The sequence below is a fragment of the Mastomys coucha genome, unplaced genomic scaffold (assembly GCF_008632895.1).
Source record: "Mastomys coucha isolate ucsf_1 unplaced genomic scaffold, UCSF_Mcou_1 pScaffold15, whole genome shotgun sequence".
Classification (NCBI taxonomy): Eukaryota; Metazoa; Chordata; class Mammalia; order Rodentia; family Muridae; genus Mastomys; species Mastomys coucha.
In genome coordinates, this window is record NW_022196897.1 from 130,862,513 (window position 1) to 130,877,305 (window position 14,793).

The following is a 14,793-nucleotide window of genomic DNA, read 5'->3' on the forward strand; positions in this document are numbered from 1 at the left end:
TTTTTTTTTTTTTTAGTTTCTCTCTCCTGAGAACTTTGTAACTTGTGGTGGGTGAGGAACACCAAAAAAAAAAAAAAAAAAAAAAAAAAAAAAAAAAAAAAGTGCTGAATGCTGGGCCTGGAGAGATGGCTTGGTGCACAAAGTATCTGCCATAAATCAGGAAGGGATGATGATAATGAGGATGATGATATAAGAGGCCTTTTTATGCTTTTCATGGTTTCATGGCCTGGAAAATGGGAGTAAGAACTGCAAGTAGCTATAGCCAGGTACCTGTGAGGGATTTGTGTGCAGTGTTATTCCAAAGAGAGAGGGATCGGGCCTCAGTGGAATGCTTCATATTTTGTAAGGCATGTCTCAAACCTCCTGAACTCTAGTCCTGTGTGTGTGGACAACTCATACACACCCCATCCTCTGCTCACAGGATGCATGCGCATCATAGCCTCCACCTGGAACACAAGCCAGCTCTGCAGCATATACCAGTGTGTTGGGCTACCATACATGAGCATGATGCTCACCAAAGGTTACTGGGGTCTTTCCGGTGACCCAGATCTTACTGGTGGAAAATTAACTCTTTGAAGCCAAGGAGGAATTCTCTTACCCTGCTCATTCTTGCCATATTGATGAGTGGTGTTTGAATAACCCCAAGTCATTTCAGATGAATTATTAAACATGACCTGTGACTTAAATATGATCCCTAATTTTGATCCTCACAACCTTCTATGGATAGATAGAAGGAAGGAAAGAAAAGGGGGAAGAAAAGGATGATGGGAAAGGAAAGGGGGAGGGAGAAGAAAATAAGGGAAGGAAGGGGAGGTAAGTGGGTGGGTGGATAGATGGATAGAGAGATAAATGGATAAATGGATGGATGGACCAATGGGCAGAGGGATGAACAGATGGGAAGATGTGAAGGAATAAGGTAGGGGAGAAGCAAAAGAAAGAGGAACAGGTGTTTGCCTCTTTCCTGGGCTCCATGCTACTGTGTGTTCTCTTTCACTTTTCCCTAGCCAACTTCCACCGCAAAGCGTCAGTGATCATGGTGGATGAGCTACTGTCTGCCTACCCACACCAGCTTTCTTTCTCTGAGGCTGGCCTTCGAATTATGATCACAAGCCACTTCCCTCCCAAGACCAGGCTCTCCATGGCCAGTCGCATGTTAATCAATGAGGTATCTGGGAAAGCATAGTGGATTATGGGAAAGTATGGGAAGGACTGGGGGATGGGGGGAAATGGGGGCAGGAAGAGGCAGGGAAAGAGAAGGGAAGGAAAGGGAAGGAAAGGGAAGGAAAGGGAAGGGAAGGGAAGGGAAGGGAAGGGAAGATGCAGCACCTGGGTAAGAGTTTAACATTAGTCCATCCCTCAGCCTGTACCCTGCATCTTTGCCACTGAACCACCTGGGCCCCATCTACTCATGCTTCTCACTGCATATTGAGGGACACAGCTTAGTCCTCTCTATTGACCTTTTTTGAGACAGGGTCTCACAAAGCCCAGCCTGGCCTCAAACTTTCTACATAGCCAATGAGTATCTTGACCTTCTGAGTGCTGGAACTACAAGCACATGCTACATTCAGTTTATGGAGTACCCAGCATCTCATGTTTGCTAGAAAAGTACTCTACCAGCTAAGCTGTGTCCCCAGCCCTGACCTGTTTTCTTCCACTTAAATAAATCTCCTCATAAACTTGTATCAAAGTTGCTAAGTAAAAGTTTAAGACAAGCCCGGGCTCGCGCCTTTCCCTGGAGTGGCAGCCTCATTAACGTAGTCCAAGTGAGGGCTTTCTTGAATACAGAACAAGAGTTCCCACAGTCTGGAGAAAAAAGAATGTCACAGTACACAGATGTCAAAACACTGCACACCCCAGATGTAGACACTTTCCCAAACAGAATTTGAAAAGTTCCAATGGATCATAAAGGTTAATTTTCCTTCCCAAAGGGAAATCATCTAAGTCTGTGTTGTGGTTATTCTCATCATGGCGGTTGCTACACCCCCTTGTCGTCTTTAAATAGCTATTTAAGGGTTTCTACCCCACTTCAGACCATATTGTTCCCAGATAAAAGGCACAGAAACCTTTGTATTTATAAAAAGCTTTAGAACACTAGAGCTGAGCAGATATCAACCCTCTCTGCTATTTTTGTCTACTTTGCTGTGGTGATTCCCCAAGATATCATTTGCCTGTTCCACCTGGGCTGCTCCTACACCATCAGGCCAGTCCTCAGGCCCATGCACTCACAATCCAAGCTACCCCATGGCAACTTCCTCCTTCTTCCACTTCATTCTCCTAGTGGTCCCTGCCCAAGACCCCAAGGCCTCAAACCTTCACGCCCCCTCCCTCTCTTCTGTCCAGCGCAGACTGTAGGTATCTTTATTAACCAATCAGGGATTACTTGGGGAGAGGGGGTAGGTTTACACAAGAAAAGCTGGTGAAGGTGAGGCTCTCCTTGCTGGGAGGGGAGTACAACCAGATCTGGGGGGGTGGGGAGCTAGTATTTAGCATTTGAATACATAGCAGTGCCAGACCAACCCCTGCAAATCTTACTGCTTTAAGAAATTCCCTAACCTTTTGGAGTCTTCCGGACACAGCTCTTTGTCAGTGCTGAGGAAGACATGCCTGGTTGTGTTTTGATGTGGGTGATTTCCATCCCTCTGACCATACTGACAGATCACTTTCTATTTTTAGAGACAAAGACTGATAAACAGCAGGGCTTATACCAATGGGGAATCTGAAGTGGCCATCAAAATCCCAATTAAGCACACGGTGGAGAACGGAACAGGGCCCAGCAGTGCCCCAGACAGAGGTGTGAACGGAACCCGGAGGGACGACATAGTTGCTGAGGCTGACAATGAAACAGAGAATGAGAACGAAGACAATGAGAACAACGAGAATGACGAAGAGGAGGAGGAGGATGAAGATGACGATGAAGGCCCCTACACGCCGTTCGATCCCCCCTGTAAGATGTCCTTGATTTGGGCTTAGGAAGGGAGATTTCTGGGGATCACAGATAGTTGTTCTTCACTTGGCTAGCTTTGTTATTCAATTACAAAAGGGCCCCTCTATAAGCAGAAACATAATTGTATGAAGTTGCTGCCATGGGCAGGGCTCTGCTGTGAAAAGTTTAAAGATTTGGGCACATGGCCAGAAATGTGAGCACTTTTACCAAGTGCATTTGGAGGATGAAGGTCCTCCCTTAGCCTCTTAGTCATGCTGCAGGACCTTTGGTTCTAAGGTAGACATGCACATGACCCATGTCAACAGGCAATGTGGTGCCCGCAGGCAGGGCCACTTCACTGGTGTTTCTTCTAGGCTGGAAACACCCAGTGCAAGATGTCTCTGGGGGCACCTCCCTGCTTCCTTTACTCACACTCCCCCACCCTTTCAGGACCTGCATCTTTAACATCCTGCTCCTTGCACGGCAGCATCCACAGGAGACATAGACCCATGCAGAAACTGGTCCTTGGGGCCTTACCTCAAGGGCCTGGCCAGGGATGCTTCCTGACATGCTGGAAGGGGAGAGGCAAAACACACAAAAGCTTTCAAGACCTTGGCCTGTATGTTTAATGTTCCCATAACCATGTATCTCACCCCCACCCATTAGCAGAACAAGAGGGCCAAGCCCAAAAAGTTCTGTGTCCTTGCTAGACCTTCAAAATGTTTTGGCTGGTTTCATGAAGACTGCACTGGTCCACTTCACAGTCACAGTCATTCGAGTCTTAACTAGTGCGTGCAGTTCCCCTGGGTTGACGGAGCTTGTGTGAGGACTGCCTGAGCAAGTGTCGTATGATCAACCTGAAAGCTCATTTAGTGACACATGCCACTGGAGTTCCCAGGCCTGTGCTGTTTTCAGATGCAAGGCCTTACTGAGCCTCTTGCTCCCTAGATCCAGGGGGAGGAGCAGGCAACAAGTACAATTCTGACCAGAACTGTTCCTAATCCCCCACTCCTTCCCTAAAACAGGAGCATCATCGATGGGCACTTACCAAATCTAATTAAAGAACTGCCCATCCAGACTCCTGTATACCTGCCAAAGTTAAATTGCTACTTGTTAGTAGATTATCTCCATAGGGGAAAAAAAAGATGCAGGCCCCTATCTGTGGTTTCACTTTCCGTGGTTTCTACTCACTCAAGGTTAATTGCGGTCAACCACAGCCACCATCCACAGTCTGAAAATAGTAAATGGGAAATTACAGAAACAGTTCCTAGGTTTGAAATCAAGCTCCGGTCTGAAATTGAGCGCCATTCTCACTTAATCTTGCTCTGCCCCACCTGAACCATCCTCTGTAGAGCAGTTCGGGATGTATTTCCTCAGTGCCTGTTTCATAGTATTCACTAAGACCATCATGTGTATATACACTATGCTTGCTTTAATATAACTGTTTATAGATGCATATGGAGTTTATGTATGCATTAAATACTTATGCATTTTATACATATATATACATACATATAAGCATACCTAAGCATAGCACACATATCTATATACCTACATATAAATACGCATATTCTTGAGTGAAAAAAAACATTACTACAGAGATTTGTTTGTAGATAAATACATTTTCATAAACACACACACAAGAAGGAAATCCACCAAAATAAAATTGTATTTTGCTAGATGTATTTTCTTTTCTATTGTAAATGTGTGTTTTTGCTTTCTATGCAATGAGAACAAATGTGAATGGTTACCTGTAGGTCTAAAATATTGCACAATTACTTTTTCCACCCCAAAGAACTCCAAAGCAACTCCTTTGAAAGGACCCTGACACTTGACACCCTGCGGTGCCTCTCTGTCACCAACTTCATAAGTATATGATGGCCACAGAAAGGAATCATGCTTCTTACTTCATGGTTGTGATCTAGCCTGGCACAAAATGACTTAGACAGCACCTAGCACATATGCTCTAAGTGAACAGATAAACACACCCCCCAGGGCTCTATTCAGAACAAACGGTGATAGAACAACTTATAGAAAACATCCAGAGATGGTGCTGACTCGGGCGAAGAAACGGCCCACCGCTGACTCAGAAACAGACATCAAAACTGAAATGTGCACCAACCTTTTTCACTCCTCAAAGTCATTTTCAAAGCCCCTTTCTGTGTTGCTCGTTTTGCTTCAGAAATTAAATCTGTTACCTTGTGTTAGAGTCATACTTTAGACACTACTCTTTGTAGTTCCACCTTTAGGGTTGATGTTATTAAGGAACAAGGATGTAGACTCTGACTGTACAATTTCATGGCGGTGAGACTTGCTTCCTAATCCAGTGCCAAACCAAAGCAGCTGAGAATAGTTGAGGGAGACTCAGCCCTCGCTGGCACAAGCTCACACTGTACAGCTTTATTTAATCAGTCCCATCCTCCCAAACACTCAGAGTCCCATGTCATGACCTCATCTTCCTTCTCAGTTTTAGATTCTGAGGAATATTAGAGATCCAAGTTGAGGTCATTTCTTTTCCTTTTCACTTGGTGTAACCCTTGATTGGGAGCCTATCTTAAATCATTCTCTCTCTCCCTCTCTCCACCTCTCCCTCTCTGCCCCCTCCTCTCTCTCTCTCTCGCTCTCTCTTTCTCTCTCTCTCTCTCTTTCTCTCTCTCTTTCTCTCTCTCTCTTTCTCTCTCTCTTTCTCTCTCTCTCTTCCCCTCTCTCTCTTTCTCTCTCTCTCTCTTTCTCTCTCTTTCTCTCTCTCTCTCTCTCGCTCTCTCTTTCTCTCTCTCTCTCTCTTTCACTCTCTCTCTTTCTCACTCTCACTCTCTTGCTCACTCTTGCTATATCCCCCTGATATAATTCCAGCAAGGGGATTGATTCCTCCAGAGCTCCAGGGTAAAGCCTCAATACCCAACTGAAGGGCTCACATGGAACTCCAAGATCTGGCCTTATTCTGAATCCTGGAACACTTGAAGCCCATCATGATGAAACAACCTATATGGCTGCCATCTTGATGAGCAATCCAGCCAGGCTTTAGGATCTCATTGTCCCTTCACCTTCTCCATGTTAAGTCCAACAAGATGCATAGCACCCAATAGAAAAGGACCCTCTTTCTTAGTAATATTTTGCCTATACTATATTAGTAATATTTTGACTTAGTAATATTTTGACTATGCTTGGATTCTTAAAAAACTTTTTTTGGCATTTCTGATTATACTGTGAATTGTCATATTGTTAATATTTCATCACTAGCGTTATTAATATTTTTAGCTTACTTAAGATGAAAGAATGTTTATGATGTCTGAAGATGGATAGATGGGGTGAGAGCAGGGTCCAAATCAGGCCAGGCTTCATTGGTCACAGTATGCAGGTATGGTGTTACTCTAAAGATGATAGACAGCAAGCGAATGTTCTAGTTTTGTTCTTAAAACTCTCTTTGCCAGCAAGAGCAATCAGATCGAGGTCAGGTAGGCATTAATGTGGGAGTGCCTTTATGAAGCCAGGACACCTGGCAGGGAGTTGGCTGTGGAGGAAGTGCCCTGAGCAGGTGTCAAATTTGGGCCCAAGGATGAAAGAAAATGAAGAATCAAGAATAACTTATTGGATTTTGATTAGGGCAGCATGCTAAGTTGCCAACAAGTTGCTCCTGTCCTAATGTTACATCAGCTGGCTGGAGCCCTTTTGCTCTTCCTGACTAGGAATCATGGTAGATCTGGAGAAGATTTTCTTTCAGTGCTAGTCTTTGGCTGCTCTTTAGTGCTTGGCAGCAGCGACCACCAGGCAGGTAGAAGCAGCTGCAAGTAGCGCCCTCTAGTGTTACCGCCTTTTTATGCAGGTTTCAGTATCAGGATTTCTCCTTACAGTTCTCCAGCCCGGGGGTCTGAGACTCGTAGCCCTAAGGGCTTGACAGATTACTGAGACTCTTCTGCAACCAGGGCCTTGAGTTTCTCTTCTCCAGCTCTTTCCAGCTTCCTATCCTTCATCAACCTCCTATCTCATTTTCTCTATCTCCACTATGCCCCATGTTCCCCATTCTCTCAGATTCTTCAGCTGCCTCTTCTTTAGCTGTCTAGAAGCCTCTTGCCCTGCTGACTGCTCCACTACCAATGCCACTCCCACTGGAGCTCTGTTTTCTCCCATGTCCTGTTACCAGCTCAGCCCATGATACTCAGTGTGGGCAAGAAAGACCCCTTAAGAGAAGCCTTTCGCTGAGCCTAATGTTAAAATACCAGGAGAGGCCACAAAGGAGGGTGTCTTCCAGCCAACTCACTGAGCCATAGCTTCTTTTTATACAGCCAGAGGATAATCACAGCATACCTCACATGCAAATGGAGGGAGTCGCACCAAACACAGCCCAACTTGCATGCAATTAGAAAGGTTTGTGTGGCTGTTAGTCACAGCAGCCCTTTTGCCTGGGTAGATAATGGCTACATTATCATCTGACCTTCAAGAAGGTTTGTAATAGCCAAACATCTATGCCAACTATTGAGCTAGCCCTATTGCGATAGCTGAAGCAATCACTGTGTAAGTTCTCTCAAGGTATCTAGTTTGTCAGAATGACTGATGCAGCCTGCTGCCAGCCCTGTGGGCCCAAGGCAGCCAGGGCAGCAGAGTCCAGTAGCTCCAGTGGGCATTGTCTTGCCCCATCTCCTGTCTTTGCTTATGTACAGGAAAACGCACCCTAGAAAGAAAACTTACAGTGGGAGCTTCCTGGACACTGAGACTCATCTTAACAGATCTCTAACAATGTTTAAGACCTGCCTGGTGCCCCCAGGGAAAGGGGAGAGCCGCATCTGTCTTACTAATACCATTTCACCTTTAATCCTCCCAGCAGCTCCGTGAGCTCAGTGTTACTGGATACACAGTAGTTCACAAGTAATAAAAGTAATATTTGGTGAGTTGTTGTAACTGTGCTGCTTGCTTTCTATCACTGTGATAAAACAGTAATCAAAACCAACTTGGGGTGAAACCAGGGCTGTGCTTACATGTCCCAGAGTCCATCATTAAGGGGACCCAAAGTAGGAACTCGATCAAGTCAAGAACCTGAAAGCACAGGCCACAGTAGCTGGGGGGTCAGGGGAAATCATTCTTTACTTCTTTGTCCCTGTGGCTTCTCCAGACTACTTCCTTATATACCCTGGTATCACCTGTCCCAGGGCGGCACTACCCACAGTACACTGGACCCTCCCACAGCAATAATCAATCAGAAAAATGTCCCACAGTCTTGCCTACATTTTCTCAATTGAAAACTATTTTTAGTTCCTTAAAAGGTATAAAGTAAACACGTAGCTCATAGCTCAGCAGTTTCCCCCTAGGTCTTCAGCCAAACCAAAGCCATGCTCCCAGAAGCCCCGTACAAGGGTATTGACAGGCGTTCTAATTATTATGATCTACAACTGGCCGCTACCCAATGCTGAGCCCCAGGAGAATGGAGAAGCAAAGTCAGCGTATTGCCAGCAATTAGACGGATAAACTAATGGCACTTTAATCAATCTCAAAGCAAACATCTGGAAAGCAAAAGGAAAGGTCACCCAGTGATTTAATTCCTTTGAAGATGGGGAAGAACAAAAGTGGGGTCTGTGGTGGTCAGGGTGAAAGTTGACTACAAAGAGGAACAGAGAACGTTCTGGAAGATGAGGATGTTTTGTATCCCAGTTGACATGGATAGCACACGTGCGTCTTTCCTATGTATTGCTTTCCACGGGGCAATTAGCCATTGAAAACTAAAGGATTTGAGTTAATATATTTGTCAAATCTGATGTTATTTGCAGGATAGTCAATCAAATGAGCATTTCGGGGTGTTTCTGGCATGAAAGTATTCAGACAACCCTGGACGGTAGAGGCGGGTATCACTGGCAGATCTGCCATCTTGTCCTTTAACCTTTTAAGTATGTGAGCGCTCCTTTGTGAACCCCTATCAGCTTATGATGCAATGCTAAGAGCTTCCATTAGGTAGCACTGTGCCTGCTCGCTCTGTGGTTTGGGAACAGTGAAGAACAGATACAAAATGGTATAGTCTTCCCAGCTCCCCACACCTACATGCCCACACAAACCCCACTCCGTTGTGAGTGCCTTGCTCATCTTTCCCCACCTGCCTTCTCCAGGCCAGTAATCCATGAAGTGACTCAGTTATTTACCAGCGCTAACATGCCTCTGGGCAGTACATAACTTCTTCTTCCGGTTGGTTGTATATATCAGGCTTGGGTGTCAGTGGGAAACCATTTAAGCATTCTATGAAAAAGAGATAGATGATTAGTCCTAGTTCTGGAGAGAGCAGTGTGAAGGTTGCCAAAGCAAAAAAATAAAGCTAATTTTTTTTCCCTTTTCTCTTTATGTTTACCTCCTCCCCCAAAGCTGGCAAACTGGAAACTGTGAAATGGGCATTCACCTGGCCACTGAGTTTTGTCTTGTACTTCACTGTCCCCAACTGTAACAAACCCCACTGGGAGAAGTGGTTTATGGTGACATTTGCTTCCTCTACACTATGGATCGCAGCCTTCTCCTACATGATGGTGTGGATGGTGAGTGGGGGGAGGGGGGGCCTGTGCATTGCTGGGTCTCTCTAGAGAGAAATGTACTATGAGCCAGAGATGAACAAGGATTGAACAAGGGTTGGAGTCGCACCTGATATAACCGTATCAGCCAGTTAGCGCTACAGTCAGTTACAGAGCAACCCACACCTTAGCTTGGCGGTTTAAAACTCCCAAGCATTCATTCTGCCCACACACCCTTAGGCTGACTTGATTTCATTACGCTTGACTGTGGCCAGCTCTGCAGCTCTGCTCCATCTCCAGGACTGTAATTCCTTTGGTATGGGTAGCAGTCAGACTGGGTGAGGTCGCATCTGCTCTATAGTATTCACTCCAGGCTGGTGCTACCCTGAGATGAAACTCGGGTGAGTGGAGACCCAAGGCACTTCCTGGGGTCTTCACAGGAGCCCACCTCCCAGACCATTACTCCTTTTCCACATGCTGTGGCCAAGCCCAGAATCTATGGGTAGAAGAAATTCCCTAGCTCTAGTGAAGGGAACAGCAACCGAGTCACAGGCAAAGGACATGTTACACTAGATGACTGCTCAAGGGTCCCCCCCCCAAGCTAAAATAATGATCCAGTGATTGGGATAGGTTAAGGGACCTCAAAATCATTCTGCCCCAGAGTCATTTTCGGAAACGCAGAGAGTTCATTTATATATTCTTTTGCTTGGAAGCAAACCTAATCCATTAGATTTGGAGTTGGGCAGAAATTAAAAGCCATGACAAATTATGTAAATCCAAATTAACCTCACTTGGGTGTTAGACAGAAGTGCAATATAAATTCAGGAATTTATATTCAACTTAAAGCTCAAAAAAAAAAAAATTCTGGAAAGGTTATTTTGAAGGTAATGGGAAAGTTGTAAAGCTGGCAGGATAAAGTCACGGCTACCCCTGGCCTCAGCTTCAGCCTCATGGCCAAATGGAAGTTTTAAAACTGGAAGTGTTGTGACCCGGGGCTTCTTGCTCATTGACATTTTTGTAGAGTATCATCCCCAACCCAGGATTGCTGTCCCTGACCCTTAAAGTCTGAAGTCCGCAATCCATGGAAAGACCTAACCTGGATTCCATATCTGATAGTTAGTGACAACCTAAGGAGAAGCCAGGGGCCTGAGCAGGGCTTCCTGAGCCCATCCGTTCCCCAGAAGCCCAGGCTGGACCTTAAGCATCCTAACAACAGTAAAAGAGCAGGGGGCCAATCCCAGAGCCAGGCCGCACGCCTGCAGGACCTAAAGCTTAGCTAGGCTTTTGCAGCTTTGTTTTACAAAGACTCTTGAGAACACCAACATAGAAATAAGTGTTGCAACATCCGCCTCTCCTCCCTGGAGACAGATGTCAGAAGCCACGGGCCACCCTGTGTTGAGCACTGAATAGAAATGAGAGTCTTTTCTGGTTTGCATCTGAATGGACTGAACTCACACACACACACATACACACACACACACACACACACACACACACACAAACACAGACTCACACACACACTATACACACACACCACACACATTCATACACACACACCACACATACCACATACTCACACAAATTCACACACACACACCACACACACTCATACACATACCACACACACACACTTATACACATACCACACACACACATACATACCCACACACATATACACCCTCACACACACACCACATATACCACACATGCACTCACACATACTCACATACACTCTCATATACACATACACACACATACCACACACACACTCACATACATACTCACATACATACTCTCAGCACACACATATGCACATACTCATACATACTCACACAAACACTCTTATATACACATACTTACACACACACACTCATACTCTCTCACACAGACACACTCACACACACATACTTACACACACATACACTCACACACACTCTCTCTCTCTCTCTCTCACACACACACACACACACACCATCCTTTCACCACCAGCCTAGGAGTGCATTGAGAAGGATGGACTCCCTGTGACCTGTGGTTTGCATATTCTCCAGATTTTATAGAAAGTGTGAATGCCCCGGTGGCACCTACGATGGCCTAAGAGTTCCAGATGTTGCAAGACACATTTCCTTAAGCCCACATACAAAGAATCAGTCTCTTTTTCCTTGGCATTCCTACTTGGCAATGGATCTTGACTCTTTCACCATCTCTCTTCCCAGCTCCCTGTTACTTGGTTTCCCTCTCTTGAAATTTGGGGACAACCATGAAGTCACTGCATCAACGAGCAATGTCTCGGATGATGGTAGCCCATCCTTTGCAATCCATCCCGCCACCTCCCAGCCCCTGTGTAAACTGAGAGGCCGCCTTGCAGAGGAGCCTACCTATCTGTAACAGAACCCTCTCTGCCACTTACCAGCAGCATGGGACTTGGGCAGATGCCTCTCTGTTCCTCAGTTTCCTCATCTGAGGAATGGGAATAAATAACAGAGCACTCAGACTGAATAGTTGTGGTAATTAAGAAAGTTAAAACTGAATATTTAGTTTTAACTAAATATTTAAAGTTTTAGTTTTGCCTAAGTACAAAAAAAAAAAAAGGCAGTAATTATGGTGAAGAAGTTGACAATGACACTAAGGGTTACCAAGTGTTCTTCTATTTCTGTTGCTGTGATAAACACCATGACCAAAATCAACTTGGGGAGGAAAGCATTTATTTCATCTTATATTTCCAGACCATAGTTCATCTCTAAGGGAAGTCACATAGAAACTCACAGCAAGACTTGGAAGCCAGAACCATGGAAGAATGCTGCTTACTGCCTTGCTTCCAAGTCCGCATCAAGCTACTTTTCTTATACATCCTGGGCCCACCTTCTAGGGATAGTACCTCCCACAGTGGACGGGACCTCCTACATTAATTATCAATCAAGAAAATGTCCCCACATGCCAATCTCATGGAGGCAAGTTCCTTAGCTCAGTTTCCACTTCCCAAGTGTGTCAAGTTAACAAGCAAAATCAGCTGTCGCCCCAACTCCCAGGGGGCGAGGATAGAAAAAGCTTGTCATGATCTCCCCAGCAAGACCAGGTGTGAAGCTCATCCCCTTCCCAGGACTTGTCAATTCCCGTCACAGATCTGTGAGCATGTTGCACACACTCCTCGTACAGCCTGGAGTATTCAAGGCAATCTTGAGTTCAAATATTTTGTTTCAATGTTGTCTTAGCCCTGTAAATCTAGTTTTCCAATGTGCAAGTATCTCCAGAAAGGAGCAAACGATAGACTAAGCTTTCACTTAAAGCCCAGGCTCTGTCAAAGCATCCGCCTAAGACCTGCTCTCCAGCTCACTTCCACATGATGTTCAGATGTTCATGCCATCCTGGGTTAAATCTAGAAAAGACGCTGTCCCACTCCCACCCCAAGATGGCTCAAATTAAAGACTTTTTTGCGTCTTGATCAGAGGCTTACAGTGTCCCTCGGCTCACTGCCTCCTCCTGCTTCCTCCAAGGTTACCATCATCGGCTACACCCTAGGGATCCCTGATGTCATCATGGGGATCACCTTCCTGGCTGCTGGAACCAGCGTGCCCGACTGCATGGCCAGCCTCATTGTTGCCAGACAAGGTGGGATCTCCAGGAATGCTGGGGATAGGGAGGGAGGGAAAGAAGGAGTCCCTCCCTGGTGGGGGCTGCATCTAAGAGGGCAGCAGAGCCTGCTTAGAAGGAGAGATGGAGGATGGCAACCTCTGTGCCAAGTTGGCCAGAAGGCTTCCTGAGCTCAGAGGAATAAAGGAAAGAGGCAGAAGGTATCTCCTTGAAGGCTCAGTTGCTTGCCAGGTGCCCATAGACCCATCAGGTCATTATTATCATCCATTAATTATATAATAGCCATATATAGCATAAAACAAAAATTACCTAGCTAACCATCTACTGAGTGAGGCCCTCTAAGTGAAACACTTAATTCACTCAACCACTCCAAGAAGTAGGGACGATGGTGCTTCTGTTTCATGGATAGGGAAACTGAGGCTTAGGAAAGACAGACACCTCCTCCCCCCCCATAACTAAGCTCACTCATAATACAGCAACTCCAAAATGACAGTTCTCAGCTGTCATACGACAGACGCTTCCCCATTTCAAAACCAAAAGCTTACCTGACCAGTCAGACACTCCAGACAGGGACATCTTTCCCAGCGCTGACTCTCACTCAGGTGCCTGGTGGATGTTGGAAGGCATTTGTTTTAAACAATGGGAGCAACAAAATTTAGCACCATGGCCTGTAGGTTCCTCTGGAAGTTCTACGTGGTGGCATTATCTCTGTGTTGCTCAGTTCTTAAGCAGTGAACTCATCCTAGGACAGTTGGAAACAGTGCTATCATGTTCACACAAACATAGTGTTGGCAAAGTTATGGAGCCATGTGTATGCTATGGGGTTTCCTCCTGCTGGAAGGGAACCTCAGATCTTCCAGTATTCTTGGAACCAAATGTGGATACTTTTTTTTTATTGATCACTTACCCTGTCATATCTGAAGTGAAGTTGGAGATCAGTAGAATGTGGGTTCTCTGGATTATAATCTGTTAATTTTTTATATCAGTGATGGGCTAAGAGAAAATCAAGTACATGGTCCTGAAAAACTACTATCTGCTGCCAGACCAAAGACTCAGGAGAGTCCCATGTGGGCCCCTCCTGCTGAAATCCCCTTCCTCACTAATACTCTCTTGTCCTTGCAGGGATGGGGGATATGGCTGTGTCTAATTCCATCGGGAGCAACGTGTTTGACATCTTGATTGGGCTCGGTCTTCCCTGGGCTTTGCAGACTCTGGCTGTAGATTATGGATCCTATGTGAGTGTCTTCCTCCATAATGTCTCCCTAAATTCAGACTAAACAGACTGGGTTTTCAGTGGCCTTGGCCACAGAGTTGTCTCCTGGTAAAGGAGATATGGGAATACTGATGTTGTGGGGGAAATATGTTCTTCTTGTACATATTTTGCAAAGTTACACATGTTGAGATATACAAGACTCTAAAGCAGAGGTCAGCAAACTTTCTGTCTCAGACAAGACTTAAGTATAGGCTGGTGTGGAAGGAGAGATGGTCTCTGTCATAGCTACTAACTCTGCTGATGTAGCAGAAAAGTAGTCACAGAACTTCTTAGAAACTGAAATTTGAATGCTTATATTTTCATGTGGTGATATATTATGCTTCTTTTCAACCACTTAAAAATGTAAAAATCATCTTAATTCATGAACTATATGGAACCAGTCAGTGGACCAATGTTGACCACATCTAGTCTATTTGTTTTGCAGTATGTCTACAATATACAGTATATCTGGTTGTATGAAAAGAGAGAGGGGGATGCTAGAGAGAGAGAGAGAGAGAGAGAGAGAGAGAGAGAGAGAGAGAGAGAGA

General features: G+C 45.3%; 1 protein-coding gene across 1 annotated transcript in view; it reads left to right on the forward strand.

Annotated features, from left to right (window-relative positions):
* The window catches only part of Slc24a3 (solute carrier family 24 member 3), a 485,196-nt gene that overhangs the window by 448,159 nt on the left and 22,244 nt on the right, over positions 1–14,793 (forward strand). Inside the window, exons 11-15 of the mRNA XM_031372121.1 lie at positions 1,005–1,165; positions 2,674–2,944; positions 9,266–9,432; positions 12,897–13,011; positions 14,116–14,228. Of these exons, the coding sequence (XP_031227981.1) occupies positions 1,005–1,165; positions 2,674–2,944; positions 9,266–9,432; positions 12,897–13,011; positions 14,116–14,228 (827 nt within the window). The remainder of the gene's footprint in view (positions 1–1,004; positions 1,166–2,673; positions 2,945–9,265; positions 9,433–12,896; positions 13,012–14,115; positions 14,229–14,793) is intronic.